The 13,035-nt window shown below is 46.8% G+C and overlaps 1 protein-coding gene across 1 annotated transcript in view; it reads left to right on the top strand.

Moving 5' to 3' along the window:
* The first annotated feature begins 720 nt into the window (after positions 1 to 720).
* Positions 721 to 13,035, top strand: part of ACVR2B (activin A receptor type 2B) — a 167,665-nt gene continuing 155,350 nt past the window's right edge. The window contains exon 1 of the mRNA XM_060248008.1: positions 721 to 1,119. Coding sequence (XP_060103991.1) covers positions 1,071 to 1,119 — 49 coding nt within the window. The 5' untranslated portion in view covers positions 721 to 1,070. The remainder of the gene's footprint in view (positions 1,120 to 13,035) is intronic.

Here is a 13,035-nt window from a genome sequence, read left to right as displayed (position 1 = left end):
CCGGGTTTCCCCCATTGGCTCTCGGCCGTGTGTACATCCATACAGCCCTCTCTCAATATATATTTTACGCTCACGCATCGTCCCCCCTCTCGCCGCGGTTTGCCCCCTGCGCGGAGCCATTTTGGACTCCGTTCAGGTGGCCTGGCGTTCTCTTTTTTGGAGGGGGGGAGGCGGTGGGCGGGCGTGCAGGCAGGCGGGGGGGGGGAGGCGGTGTGTGTACATGGCAACTGCAGACCCAGCCTCTTCTCCTCCTCCTCCTCCCTCCTCTCCTCGCGCCGCGAGTGGCGCGCGCGCCGCCGGCCCTTTCGCCGAGCGAGCGATGCCTCAGAGCGGACCGCGTCGCCCGCCAGCCCTCCGCGCCTCCTCCAGCGGCCCCGGCGCTCTGCCTCGACGCCTCAGCAGCCGTGCCGCCCGTCGCGCCGTCTCCGCCTCAGCCGCCGCCGCCGCCTCGCCTCTGGAGAAGACCCCGAGCTGGCTTCGCCTGGCAAAGTTTGCGCCTCCTCGGCGCTTCTGAAGGGAGGCTTTCGGCCGGAGTTGGGGGGCGCGCGCGCGCCGAGGGGGGGAAGCGAGGTGTGAGGAGAAGAGGCGCCCGGACGCAAAGGCGAAGGAGACTTTTCTGGCCGCAAATTGTGCTGGGGGAGCCGTGGATGCCGCGCGTCCCTCTCCCTCGACGCCCGGCTGCTGCGGGAGAAAAGGGGGCTCGGGCCAAGGAGAGTCGGCGCGCCACCCTCGCCCGGCCCAGGTGAGGAGACTGGACTCGGGGCTGGCGTTCGGCCTCCCCCTTGGAGGGGACCAGCGCGCCCGCGACGCCTGCAGCGGCCGAGCCCGGACCGGCCTGGAGTCACCTGCCTGGAGGGACTTCTGCCTTTTGCTGGGGAGGGGAAGAAAAACGACGCAGCTCTCTCTTTTAAGACTTGGATATCCCGTTGGCGAACTGTGTGGCTCCCATCGCTCGCTCTGTTTTGAAAGGAACCTTTCTATTTTTGTGCCCGCTCGAGCTTCCCATTCATTCGCCCCCCCCTCTCGGCGGGGAGCCGTAAACAAGAGACACGAGGCCAAAAAGGAATACGATGGTGCCCTGGCTGACTTTCGCCTTCCTCTGGGGGACTTTCTGCGCGCGTAAGTAGACGCCCGGCGAACCCGGACAAAAAGTTGCGAGCGCGCCCTTTTCCATATCGCGGGGACGGGGGGGGGGGGGGATTTGTTTTCTTTCTTTAAAAGTCCGCTGGCGAGGAAGGCGGCGCCGGCTGCGAGAGGCGCGAAGGGAAGCCGCTTTCAAGCGCCCGAACGGCTTGGAAACGGGAGTCGATTCGGCTTGCTTTTCGGTGCGCGCGCGTGGGAAGCGAAGCAAAACAACACGACTTGGTGCGCGGATTCGGGGCGGCGTTTGGGGCTCGCGTCTCGCCCCCTTCCCTTCGCCTTGCGTTTGGTTGCAGCCCCAGGAAGATCTGGGGCGGAGGGGGGGAAGCTTGGGAAATGGGGTGGGCTCCGAAATGCGTGCAAAGCGGATCAAAACAACACAACTTGGTGCGCCTTTGGGGGGGGGGCGGGCGGCTCGTGTCTCGCCCCCTTCCCTTGGCCTTGCGTTTGGTTGCAGCCCCAGGAAAATCTTGGGGAGGGGAACCTCGAAAACGGGGTAGGCTGGCTCCGAAATGTGGTCTTTTTTTGTGTGCGAGACGGTGTGCAGTGCTTGCAGCTGGAAAACAAAAGGAGCGGTGGGCTTTGGGAAAGGCATTTTGCTCCCAGAGGGAGAGAGTTTGGGGGGGGGGCGGGGGGTTGAGGCTTTCCCTTCGTCTCCAGTGGCCATGTGTTTTCTGCGCAGACTGAAGATAACCATCTTTGCTCCGGGTGGAACCACATGGTCATTTCAAGGCCTGAGTTTTTTACTCTTGGAAAGGTTTGCGTTTTCTTTGCGGAGGGCTAAAACTTGAAAAGCCTCTCCCACGATGTAGCCTTAGATTTTATTTTTTTGGGGGTGGGGGTGGGGGAGAAGCCCCTTTCGGTGCAGATCTGGTCTGCAACTTTCGAAATATACAGCTGTTATTTGCAGTCGTGCCACATGGTCGAAACCTGGCTTTTGCCCAGGCATCCTTTCATTCGCAACAGCAGTGTTTTGTTTTGCTTCCCCCCCTCCCCTCCTGGAAAATCCACCCCTAACACACACACGTTTTGCTTCCATAAGGTTTGCTTTTAAAAAGAAAAAAAGAAAAGCAGCCAACTCAAATGTTTCGTTTGCCTCGTGTCTGATGGGTGGATTTGTTTGTCGACGACGAAGATTTGCGCGGAACGCTCCCCTGTAACGAATTGCAGCACGCCAGGGGTTAAAACGGCCGGGTATTTGGAGGGGGGTGTGTGTGTGCGCGCGCGCAATCGGGAGAGTGCGACCCTTCCAGCCCTTTGTGAGCCTTTTAAAACTTTCTCCCTCCCGGTCTCGTTCGTTTAAGGGTTATTTTTAAACCTCTCTCGCCCCCCCCCCACCCCAAAAAACCCCCCTCTCGCCAGCTGAGCCTGGCACGGTAGAACTTACACGTGGTAAACAAATGGATAGAAACTCGGAAGAGTTTCCGGCGAGGCCCTGCTACAAAGTGACTTTTCCCTGCGAGAGTTGCGTTTGGCTCCTGGGTGAGAGCATGAGCTTAAAAAAAATGATATAGCTTTTGTTCGGGGGGTGCTTCATTTACATTCCAGGCAACACCGAGGGTGTCTGGCGTTTTAATTCCCACCCCCCCCCTAAGAAGGAGGGGTGGGAAGAGTACCCCCTCCCCCTTTGGATATGGCGGGGGAGAATAGAGAGAAAGGATGTGTATTGTCGCCCCGTGCAATGGATGCTTTCTGCCCAGGGCTGGAACTTTTTGTGCAAAGAACTCTCTCTTGTTATGGAAATGCTGCCACCCCCATTGATCCCCTGCAAATCTGCTTTCCCCCACCCCTCCTCCTCCTCCCCCTCCCCTCTCCGCCCTTGCCAGTATGGGGGGAGGAGGAGAGGGGGGGTGGGCTTCGCGCCCGGGGAGAGGGGGGCTCTTGCGCCCTCCCTCCCCCCCCCCTTCCTCTGGATCAGCGCGGCTTTGTGTCCTCCGGGCTGACTGCTGAGGCTTTTGTTGGCGGCTTTTCTCCACCTCCCTGTTTTGATGACTTTCGGAGAGGGGGGAGGGAAGGGATCTGTGGAAGGGGGGGGGGGAGACACAAACACAAATCTCGTGGCCGCGGAATAATAACAACCGGCGCTGACGTCACTGCCCAGCCCCATAGCATGGCGTGGAGCGATTGATTTGTGGATCCCGAAGGAGCGGCGCGCTCGTGCTAGCCCCATATGTATAGCCCCTCCCCCTTCGAGGGTTTTAATGCTGGGGCTTGTTGTGCAAGGGATAGAAGCGGGAGTCTTGCTGGTCTTGCAGCCCAATCTCCTAAACCCCCCCCCCCCCCAAAAAAAAACCCCTCCACAACACAGTGTAGGCTCCACGCTCTTGTTTGGGGTGATCCTTCTTGGCGTTTCGTTGGCACACCCTACTCATTACCAGCGCGGGGGAGAAGGAAAAAAAAATATCTTTTTTGGCTTGGAGACTCAGTGTGCATGCCGTAAAATAAGATGATAGTAGAAGAGGTTTCAAACAAGGGTCCCTTTTCAATTCGCTACATGCAGACTGCAATTAAGAGAAATCTGCTCCACCTTAAATCTTTTTGGAGGGGGTGTAATGTTGCATTAAAATTATATATATGGCAGTGAAAACTGGAGAGGGGAGGAATCTTACCTTACTCTTGCACGGCACAAATTCCATGTTGTAATAAATTGTCTCTTTATCTCCCTCCCCCACACCTTTCCCAGCTAAACTGCTCCCCTCTTTTAGATTTTTCTCCTTTCTAAAAGACAATTGCTGTCTTCCCATGTTTCTAGATCTGCTTTGAAATCCTGGGGAGGGTTTGAAGGTACCAGCAGAAGGCTGTGGCTGCCGCGGCGGTGACTACTGATGCTTTGCTGGTGTTTCTTTGTTCAGGGTACCCATTATATATTCACTGTCACATTGCCTTTGCTCGTAATCCCCCCCCTTCTTTGTATTGTAAGCAATGCTATTTCTCCTCCTTCAGTTGAACTGAAAGTTGAGAAGGGAGGATGCTTGCCTCTATTTTGTTTTGTTTTGTTTTTTTAAAAAACCGGGATGCTTAATATGTGGTACCAGATCAAAGCAGCCAGGCAATTGTCTAACCTGATGGTGAATTTGCATAGATCTTTGTCTCTTCTTATAAAGGGTTTGCGACTGATCCTATTGGGTGTGCTCTTTAGAACTGGGTATTTTTAGAAGAAGGAAGATGTCTTAGGACAATGCAGGGGGTTCCTCTTTGTGTGTGTTTATCAGCACTGATTGTGAAATTCAGTTTGCCTATAATCACAAACTGGAAGTAGGGTTTATATAAAGGAGCTATTTTTACCCACTTTCCCCACCACCACCATGGCATGCCTTTAAAAAAAAAAAAAGCCCGTAGTTTTATATAGCTTACTCACAGATAAAGATATTTTTCTTTTTTTGTAATTATAACCTTTTCTTAAAAAAAATTAGGTGTGCAATAATATTGACCTTTTGGAATCAAATTGAAAACTGCTTGTTAGAAACCACACTGCAGGTTACTGGTTATGGTCCATAAGAGTAGCATTCTTCTGTTGACTTTTTGGGGAATGTAGTTTTAAGAAAGGAAGGAAAACACACAAATGTCACGTGAATTATGAAAATCCTCTGAGGACGGACAAGCATCTCGGAATGAACAAGGAGCCATGCGATACATCTGCTTTTATGAAAAGCTTCAGTTGTGTTTTGCGATGTGTTTTTTGTTGTGTTTTGTTTTGCAAAGGTATCCTCCTCCTAGATTTCTCAGAAACTGTTCTAGATGCTGTAAGGCACTGGTAGGAAGTCATCCCTCCGTGGTGTTTGGTCAGAAGGGTTCTGTGTGTGTATTAGTGTGGGGGTGTTTTTAGCACTGTGAGAAAGCGTGACATTTCAAAAACAGCTTGACCTTAGTTGTATGTGTTTGGATGACTTCTAGTGGTACCTTGGCTGTCCTAGCTGAAACAAAAACAGATTGTTGCTTTAAAAAAAAAAAGTCTGTTGTGTACTTTAATTTTTGGAGTGTCTGAAGATTTGTTGATGAAAACATTATGTTCACTTGTACTGTTTTGTTTGCAAATTTCCTGCAGTCCAAATGTTCAGGAATCGTTTAGAAATTATTATTGTCTGTTTCGTGCCCCCCCCCCCTGGATTATATGAAAAGGATTTCTGTCGTACAAGGCACACCTTGGCAAAGCAATGCAAAAGTTAAGCTCCCCCCCCCCTCTTTGTAAGCACTTCACTACACACCAATGAATTGAATTCCAAAGAGATAAGTCTACTCTTTCCCCAGAGCTCCCCATTTATCCTCTTGTGGTTGAGGAAAGGAATGAGACCAGCTTCATTAGCTTGCTAATTAAACACAATGAAGTGCTGTGCCAAGGTTAATGGTGCTGGTCTTTAAAAACACAAAACTCTTGAACTAGTGTCCAGGATCCTATTAACAAAAATCTATTGTTAGATATAGATTATGTCACTAACTATCAAGACTCATGACCAGTATTCCTTCTCAGCTGAGTTAGTGTGAGCTAGCTCAGTTTTTTTAGCCTCTAGCTCACACATTTTTGCCTTACCTGCAGAAAAATGGCCCCAGAGCAAACTAATTGATGCAGTAGCTCACAACTTTAATGCCAGTAGCTCACAAAGTACAATTTTTGCTTACAAGACTCCACAGCTTAGGAGGAACATTTCTCATGACTAGTTAGAACTGCTTATGTTAAAATGGCTGTTCATGCACACCATAAAGATTACAATCCTAAACAAATTTGCTAAGAGAGTCCGCTGCATTGACCTAAAAACTCTGAGCAAAAATGGTCAGGATCGTGCTGCAGTTTAGATTGACAGAAGAAATGCATGATGCAAATAAATGTGCTAATGTTCATAACAGACATCTATGATGGCTTTAAAACATAATTAGATACATTCAAAGAGGGTAGGCCTACAATAAGGAACATCTGCCATAACAAACACAGTACATCGGAGGAATACATGTAAGTAGCCACCTTTGCTGTTTTCCGATCAAATTAGAATGATGTGTGGATTTTTTTTCTTTTTTAACATCTGTTGCATTTTGAGATGTGTGACCCTTTTAAAGCTTGTGGGAGGGGGAGGACATTGTAATATCTCCAAAGGCAAATAAATATATTTATGGATTATATTTGGAAACCTATAAAGATCAATTCTTGTGTTTCACTTCCAAGAGTTAACGGGAAACAAATATGCAGAGCTCTGCCTTCTCCAACTTTTATTTAACTGTGTTCTTCAGAAAGCCATGAACGTAAGAGAAGCCGTGTTGGATGACCCATCCAGTCCAACACTCTGTGTCACACAGTCGCCAAAAAAAAAAAATATCCAAGTGCCATCAAGAGGGCTAGAAGTATGCATGGACAACCACTGTGCCCCCCCCCCCCCCCAAGCACAAGAATACAGAGCATCACTACCCCAGACAGAGTTCCAGCAACAAGCAATAAACATGCTTTGTTCTGATTACCTTAATTCCTCCATTTGGCTGCTTTCATAAGTACATCTGGGAGCTTGGAGTGCAGTGGAAGTTGTGTGGAGTGAACACAGCATGCACTATGGTGGTTGGGGAGCACTCCCTCTCTGCCTCTTATTCTGGTAAGGTGTCCCATTGCCATGGTGACCCACAGAACATTCTGTTCTCCCCCTTCCCCCTGGCCAGTGTGGAGGAGGGAAGGAGGAAGGATGTGGCAGAACTGGGAAAAGTGCAGAGGAGGGCAACCAAGATAATTAGGGGATTGGAGCTCCTTCCCTATGAGGAAAGACTGAAGAGGCTGGAACTTTGCAGTTTAGAAAAGAGATGACTATGGGCGGGGGGTGGGGTGCGACTTGGTAGAGGTTTATAAGATTATGCATAAGGTAGAGAAAGCTGACAATGAGAAATTTTTCTCCCTTTCCCAAAATTCTAGAACTTGAAGGCATCCAGTGAAGCTGATGGGTAGTAAGTTCAGGAAGGACAAAAGGAAATACTACTTGACCCAAAGAGTGATTAAATGTGGAATTTGGCCACAGGAATAAACAACTTTGAAAGTGGATTACATTGATTCATGAAAGATAATTAAATCAGTGGCTACTAGCCATGGTGACTGAGGGGAACTTCCACATTTAGAGACATTTATCCTCTGAGTCCCAGAGCCAGGGGCCAACATCAGGGGAAGGCCTCCTGTTGGCCATTGTTGGTCAACTATGGTTTGTTGTTGGCTGTCCAGAGGAACTGGAGGTCACTGTGTGAGACAGGATGCTTGATGAACTACTCAGGGGTGTCAAACATGTGACCCAGGGGCTGGATCAGGCCCCGGGAGGGCTTCTATCAGGCCCTCAAGCAAGTCTGCTTCTTTCTCTCTCTCTCTTCTTTGTGTGTAACAGCTTGCTTTGCCAGGATTTCTCAATTACACAGAAGCTACAGAGCAAAACCTCTGTTTTCTCCATTGGCTGAGGCTCCTCTTTTGAAGAGGAAGTGGGGGGGGGAGCATGCTCTGATGTTGACCACAATTGTGCAAGAGTGCTAATAGAAGATGAAGAAGAAGATATTGGATTTATATCCCGCCCTCCACTCCGAAGAGTCTCAGAGAGGCTCACAATCTCCTTTACCTTCCTCCCCCACAACAAACACCCTGTGAGGTGGGTGGGGCTGGAGAGGGCTCTCCCAGCAGCTGCCCTTTCAAGGACAACTTCTGCCAGAGCTATGGCTGACCCAAGGCCATTCCAGCAGGTGCAAGTGGAGGAGTGGGGAATCAAACCCGGTTCTCCCAGATAAGAGCCCACACACTTAACCACTACACCAAACTGGCTCTCCTTTAAGCATATTTAAGTTTTTTTAAAAAAAAATTGTTTGTGTCCTTTCTAAAGTTTGTATCTTTGCTACCTTGGCATTATGTTTTATGAGGCACATGGCCCGGCCCGATAAGGTCTCATTTATGTCAGCTTCGGCCCTCATAACAAATGAGTTTGACACCCCTGGACTAGATGGACCATTGGTCTGATCTAGCAGGGTTCGTCTTGTGTTCTTAAGAGGGGCTGGAAACCCTGTTTGCCTATTTTACATTGGTAGGTGTTCTACATCACAAAACCCAAGCCCTCCCACACTCTCTCCTGAAAATATTGGACAAGCATCTCTTCTGTTTACATATTGTGTTTTATGTCTCTTCCTCCATCCATCCAAACAGGATTAGATGTAGTAGCAGGTATGTGTGTGTTAAGTGCCAAGCCTATTCTTACTTTTTTAAACACTATGAGTCAGTGACCTCCAAAATGTCCCACTGTTGGTGGCTGTGACTTCTTTTATGCTGGGTCTTCCTCTTTGCCTTCCACCTTCAATTTTTCCTAGCATTGTTGTCTTTTCCAGACAGCCTTCTCATAATGTGACCAAAATACAATAGTCTCAGTTTGGTTGTTTTAGCTTCTAGAGAGAGGTCAGGCTTGATTTAACCTAGAACCCACTTATTTGTCATCTTGGACAGTTAGTGGTATCTGCAAGGATGGAATTCTAGCAGGAACTCCTTTGCATATTAGGCCACACCCCCTGATGTAGCCAATCCTCCAAGAGCTTACAAGCTCTTTTTGTAAGCTCTTGGAGGACTGGCTAAATCAAGGGGACGTGGCCTAATATGTAAAGGAGCTCCTGCTAGAATTCCACCCCTGGGTATCTGTAAAACTCTCCTCCAAAACCATATTTCAAAGGAATCAACTTTCTTCCTGTCACATTCATAGAAGGTATCTACCAAATAAATAACAAAATTGAACCGCTTCTCTAAGAAGCAAAGAAACAAGGCATGTTGCAGGTACTCTCATTGATAAATTCAGAAATTAAGGAGCTGTTTGTATTTGGAGCAGAGCAACCTGTCCATGTTGGGGGGAAGATCCATATAAGCATGTCACGGTGTGTGTATACCAGAGTTCTATGGCACCTTAAAGACCAATTTATTCTGGCACACTGTTTCATAGACAAGTGTCCACTTCATCAGATGCAAGGCTGACACTGGAATGAATTTATCTATATAATCTAGTTTGGAGAAATGTATGGATTCCTGAGTGAAACAGTTATGAAGGCTCTGATGTAGAAAGAATTCCTGCAGCCTTTTGTGTGAGGGTTTTGTGCAAAAAAAAAAAAAAGTGTATTCCTTCCCTCCATACCTGCTTAACAATGCTTAGTAAAACTAGCTTGATTAATGAAGCTGTAATTATACGTTAGAAAGTCATAAAAAACAAATACTCTTTATTTTTCCACATGTAAAATACATTGTGCATACATATAAAGATGAGAACAACAGTGTCTGTATGATGCATTTTGTGCCAGAAAGTGAGAATCAGTAGTGGGAAAAATCAGGGTTTGCTACAGGTTACAATGCTAAGTTGGGGGGGGGGGGGGGAACAGCTCTTTGTGAGCCAAAAATTCCTCCTGGGCTGTGTGGCTTCAGACTGCAGTTGGGTACTATGTATATGTTGCAACGTTCATTCATTCCAATTTTTTAAAAAGAAAAACCTACATACTGAAAATTAGCATTTGAGGGATATGACGGAGTTCAAATTCTTATTTCTGTATGGAGAGGTTTTTTTTTTTTTTTTTTTAAATAGTTGATTGCTATTCAGTGCTGATATAGCTATATACTTAAGATGATGAAAAGAGCAAGAGATCCAGTAGCACCTTAAAGACTAACAAAATTTGTGGCAGGGTAGGAGCTTTGGTAAAGCTGCAGTACTGCAGTCTGAACTCTGCTCACGACCTGAGTTCGATCCCGGCAGAAGCTGTGTTCAGGTTCAAGGCTCCAGGTTGACTCAGCCTTCCATCCTTCCGAGGTCGGTAAAATGAGTCCCCAGCTTGCTGGGGGGAAAGTGTAGATGACTGGGGAAGGCAATGGCAAACCACCCCGTAAAAAGTCTGCCGTGAAAACGTTGTGATGTGACATCACCCCAGAGTCTTAAACGACTGGTGCTTGCACAGGGGACTACCTTTACGGAACTTTTGTAAGTCATACTAGCTATATCTGAAGAAGTGAGCAGTGACTCATGAAAGCTCCAATCCTGCACAATTTGTTAGTCTTTAATATGCTACTAGACTCTTTCTCTTTTTTGTTGCTACTAGACAGACTCACCCATCTTGATCTGTTATGAGAATGAGTAGATCTTGGGATTAGGCACTCTACCTCTCCCCTATACTTTCCCTTTGGTGTAGCATTTTTTCCTCTGCTGCCTTTAACTGCAGTGGCTCCCCATATTAAATTGGGGTTGAATCTGATTTACCATACCCCAGTTTAGCCATATGTTAATATGAGCCTTGATCACAATTGACTCCAGGGGACCGGTTTGTGAAGCATTACACTCCTTCTCACAATTGGTATCACATCCTGAAAATACTGGCCTTGGACCAAGCGCACTGGAACTCTTACATTGATGAAAAGCAACCTCCCCCCCCCCCCCTTGCCAGATTGGTGGGTTTAAAAGAAATTCATGTAAACAAATCCTTTGATCTTTCAGCTCCCATTTATCTTTACAAACCACTTCTCCCAAGAATTATGGAACTATTTGTACTTTGACAGAGAGGCTGGTATTGATTTCACATTTTGTTTTTGTTTTTGATAAATAAAAATAAAAACCCCCTTGTGCGCGAAGTCTGGGGGAGTCTGCTTCAAAGCCTGCAGCTGAATGAATAGGGCGTTTCAAGTTCTTGGTCAGCTGCAAGAAGCAGTTGTGAGCTTGACAGAGCGAGTTTTTGGAGTTGTTGCTATACTCTGTCTCAGTCAGTTTCTATACACAACACCTTATGGGAGAAGCTTAGGGGGAAAGATGGGAAAATGGGTGGGGGAAGAACTGTAATCGGCTTTCAGTAGATTCATTTTCTCCTATATCTCCTCTCCACCTCTGTCGGACGTCAGAAATTAATAATGTCTTGCATGAATTAAATAGTCTATACAGTACTGGATGTTATTTGTTAGTGCTTTTTGTGGTTTTTTAAAAAATCATAATTGCTAACTGGATGTATTGTACCCACAACTGAACATGGGAAGCTATCTTACATGGTGTCAGAAGCTTGGTACATAGTCTTTTCCGGGGCTTTTTTGTAGCAGGAACTTCTTTGCATATTAGGCCATACCCCCCTGATGTAGCCAATCCTCCTGGAGCTTACAGTAGGCCCTGTGCTAAGAGCCTTGTAAGCTCTTGGTGGATTGGCTATATCAGGGGTGTGTGGCCTAATATGCAAAGATGTTCCTGCTACAAAAAAAAGCTCTGGTCTTTTCACATTCACCCCTCCCCCTCCAGGTTTACTGTCAAGCAGAGATTAGCAGGTGGTTTTTCCCAGCTGAGCTATCTGAGATGGTTTTGATTATCTTGTGGGCTTTCTCAAAGTTGATTATGGTTCTTAGGAATCGCTGGAAGGTGGAAGGTCAGGGCTTAGTATAACTCAGAATAGATTCTGGGGAACTTCTGGTGGCCAGCTTTCTCATAAGTAGTCCTAGCTTTCCAAACTCTTGTAAGGCTGTAATGCCTCTTCCAGGAACTAGAAAATAATGTTATGGTTTTCCCAGTCTCTTAGTTCGCAACAGCGATCTTTGTGTGTGTTAGTTGTTCCGATGTTAACGCTGCTTGTATGAATTGGCTACTTGCCTAAGCACTTACGTTGCAAACGTCAGCTACTTATATTGATGTATTTTATTTATTAAAAGGCCCTTCCCTTCCACGAGGCTCCAGGCAGCTTATACTACATAATTGAAAACATCCAGTAACAATACAATCCTAAATCACCCCCAGCCTAATAAAATAGAACCACCTGTAAGGCTGTAATCGTCTTTAAGGATGTGTGTCGTATTAGACCAGCCTGTTGATCTTTTGCAGTGTTGGGAGTTTTTACCTTCCCTTTGGCTTCTGTGCTTCCTCCATATTTCTGGAATGCAGCACAATGTCTTTCTGTTGAATTCAGCTATGTCAGGCCTGTTTATTATTCCCACTCAAACAACAGTAAGGTGAAATCATTTAAGTGGGAAAGTTACTTTCAGATATTCCCCATCATCATGTTTACCACCTCTTCCTTTCATGTTGGTGTGTCTGGTTTTAATTCTGTTGCGACAAACAGGAGGAGGAGAAATTGCTGAAAACATGCTAGGGGCTTTCATATTGTAATAACATCCAGATTTGTTAGAAACCACAATCCTACATAATAAATGTTCTCTGCAAAAACCTAAGGATTGGTGTGGTTGAAATTCAACTCTGTTTAGGTCAGACTCTCATGATTTGTGAATGAGCATAATACAAACAAAAAAACCTGGGAAATTGATCATGCAGCCTGTGCTTTACAAGATTGTGGGACTGATGAGATCGTGTGAACTCTGTGTGAAAAGAAACAGGTCTTGGGAATTTCCCTGAACCCGCAATCTCTCCCTGCAGCAGTTGAGCTCTGCAAGCTAATTAGTTACTTAATAATCTTACAGCAAACCATAGTTAACTATTACATCTGAGCCAGCAAACTATAGTTTGTAGTGGTGGAGCAGGTGTGATCAAACTTGCTTAACATAAGAGCCACGTAGAATAAACGTCAGATGTTTGAGAGCTGCAAGACATGGACATCAGATGTTTGGGAGCTGCAAGACAGGGAGCAAGGGGGAAGGAGAAGGGAGGGAGAGGTGGAAAGAAATAACTTCAAGTGTATTCTTCAAGCCGCCAGGTAGCTTGACTTGGAGAAGTGATTTAAAAAGAGAAATGCCTTCTCCAAGCCAGATGATGGGGGGGGGGGGCTTTGAGAGCCACAGAATATGGATGAAAGAGCCATATGTGGCTCCCGAGCTGCAGTTTGGCCACCCCTGTTGTAGAATGGAACAGGCTTCTTCAGGAGATGGTAGGCTCTCCTTCATTGGAGGTTTTTAAACAGAGGCTAGATGGCCATCTGACAGCAATACTGATTCTGTGAACTTAGGCAGACCATGAGAAG

The sequence above is a fragment of the Heteronotia binoei genome, chromosome 10, assembly GCF_032191835.1.
Source record: "Heteronotia binoei isolate CCM8104 ecotype False Entrance Well chromosome 10, APGP_CSIRO_Hbin_v1, whole genome shotgun sequence".
Lineage (NCBI taxonomy): Eukaryota > Metazoa > Chordata > Lepidosauria > Squamata > Gekkonidae > Heteronotia > Heteronotia binoei.
This window is presented reverse-complemented; position numbering and strand designations above follow the sequence as displayed.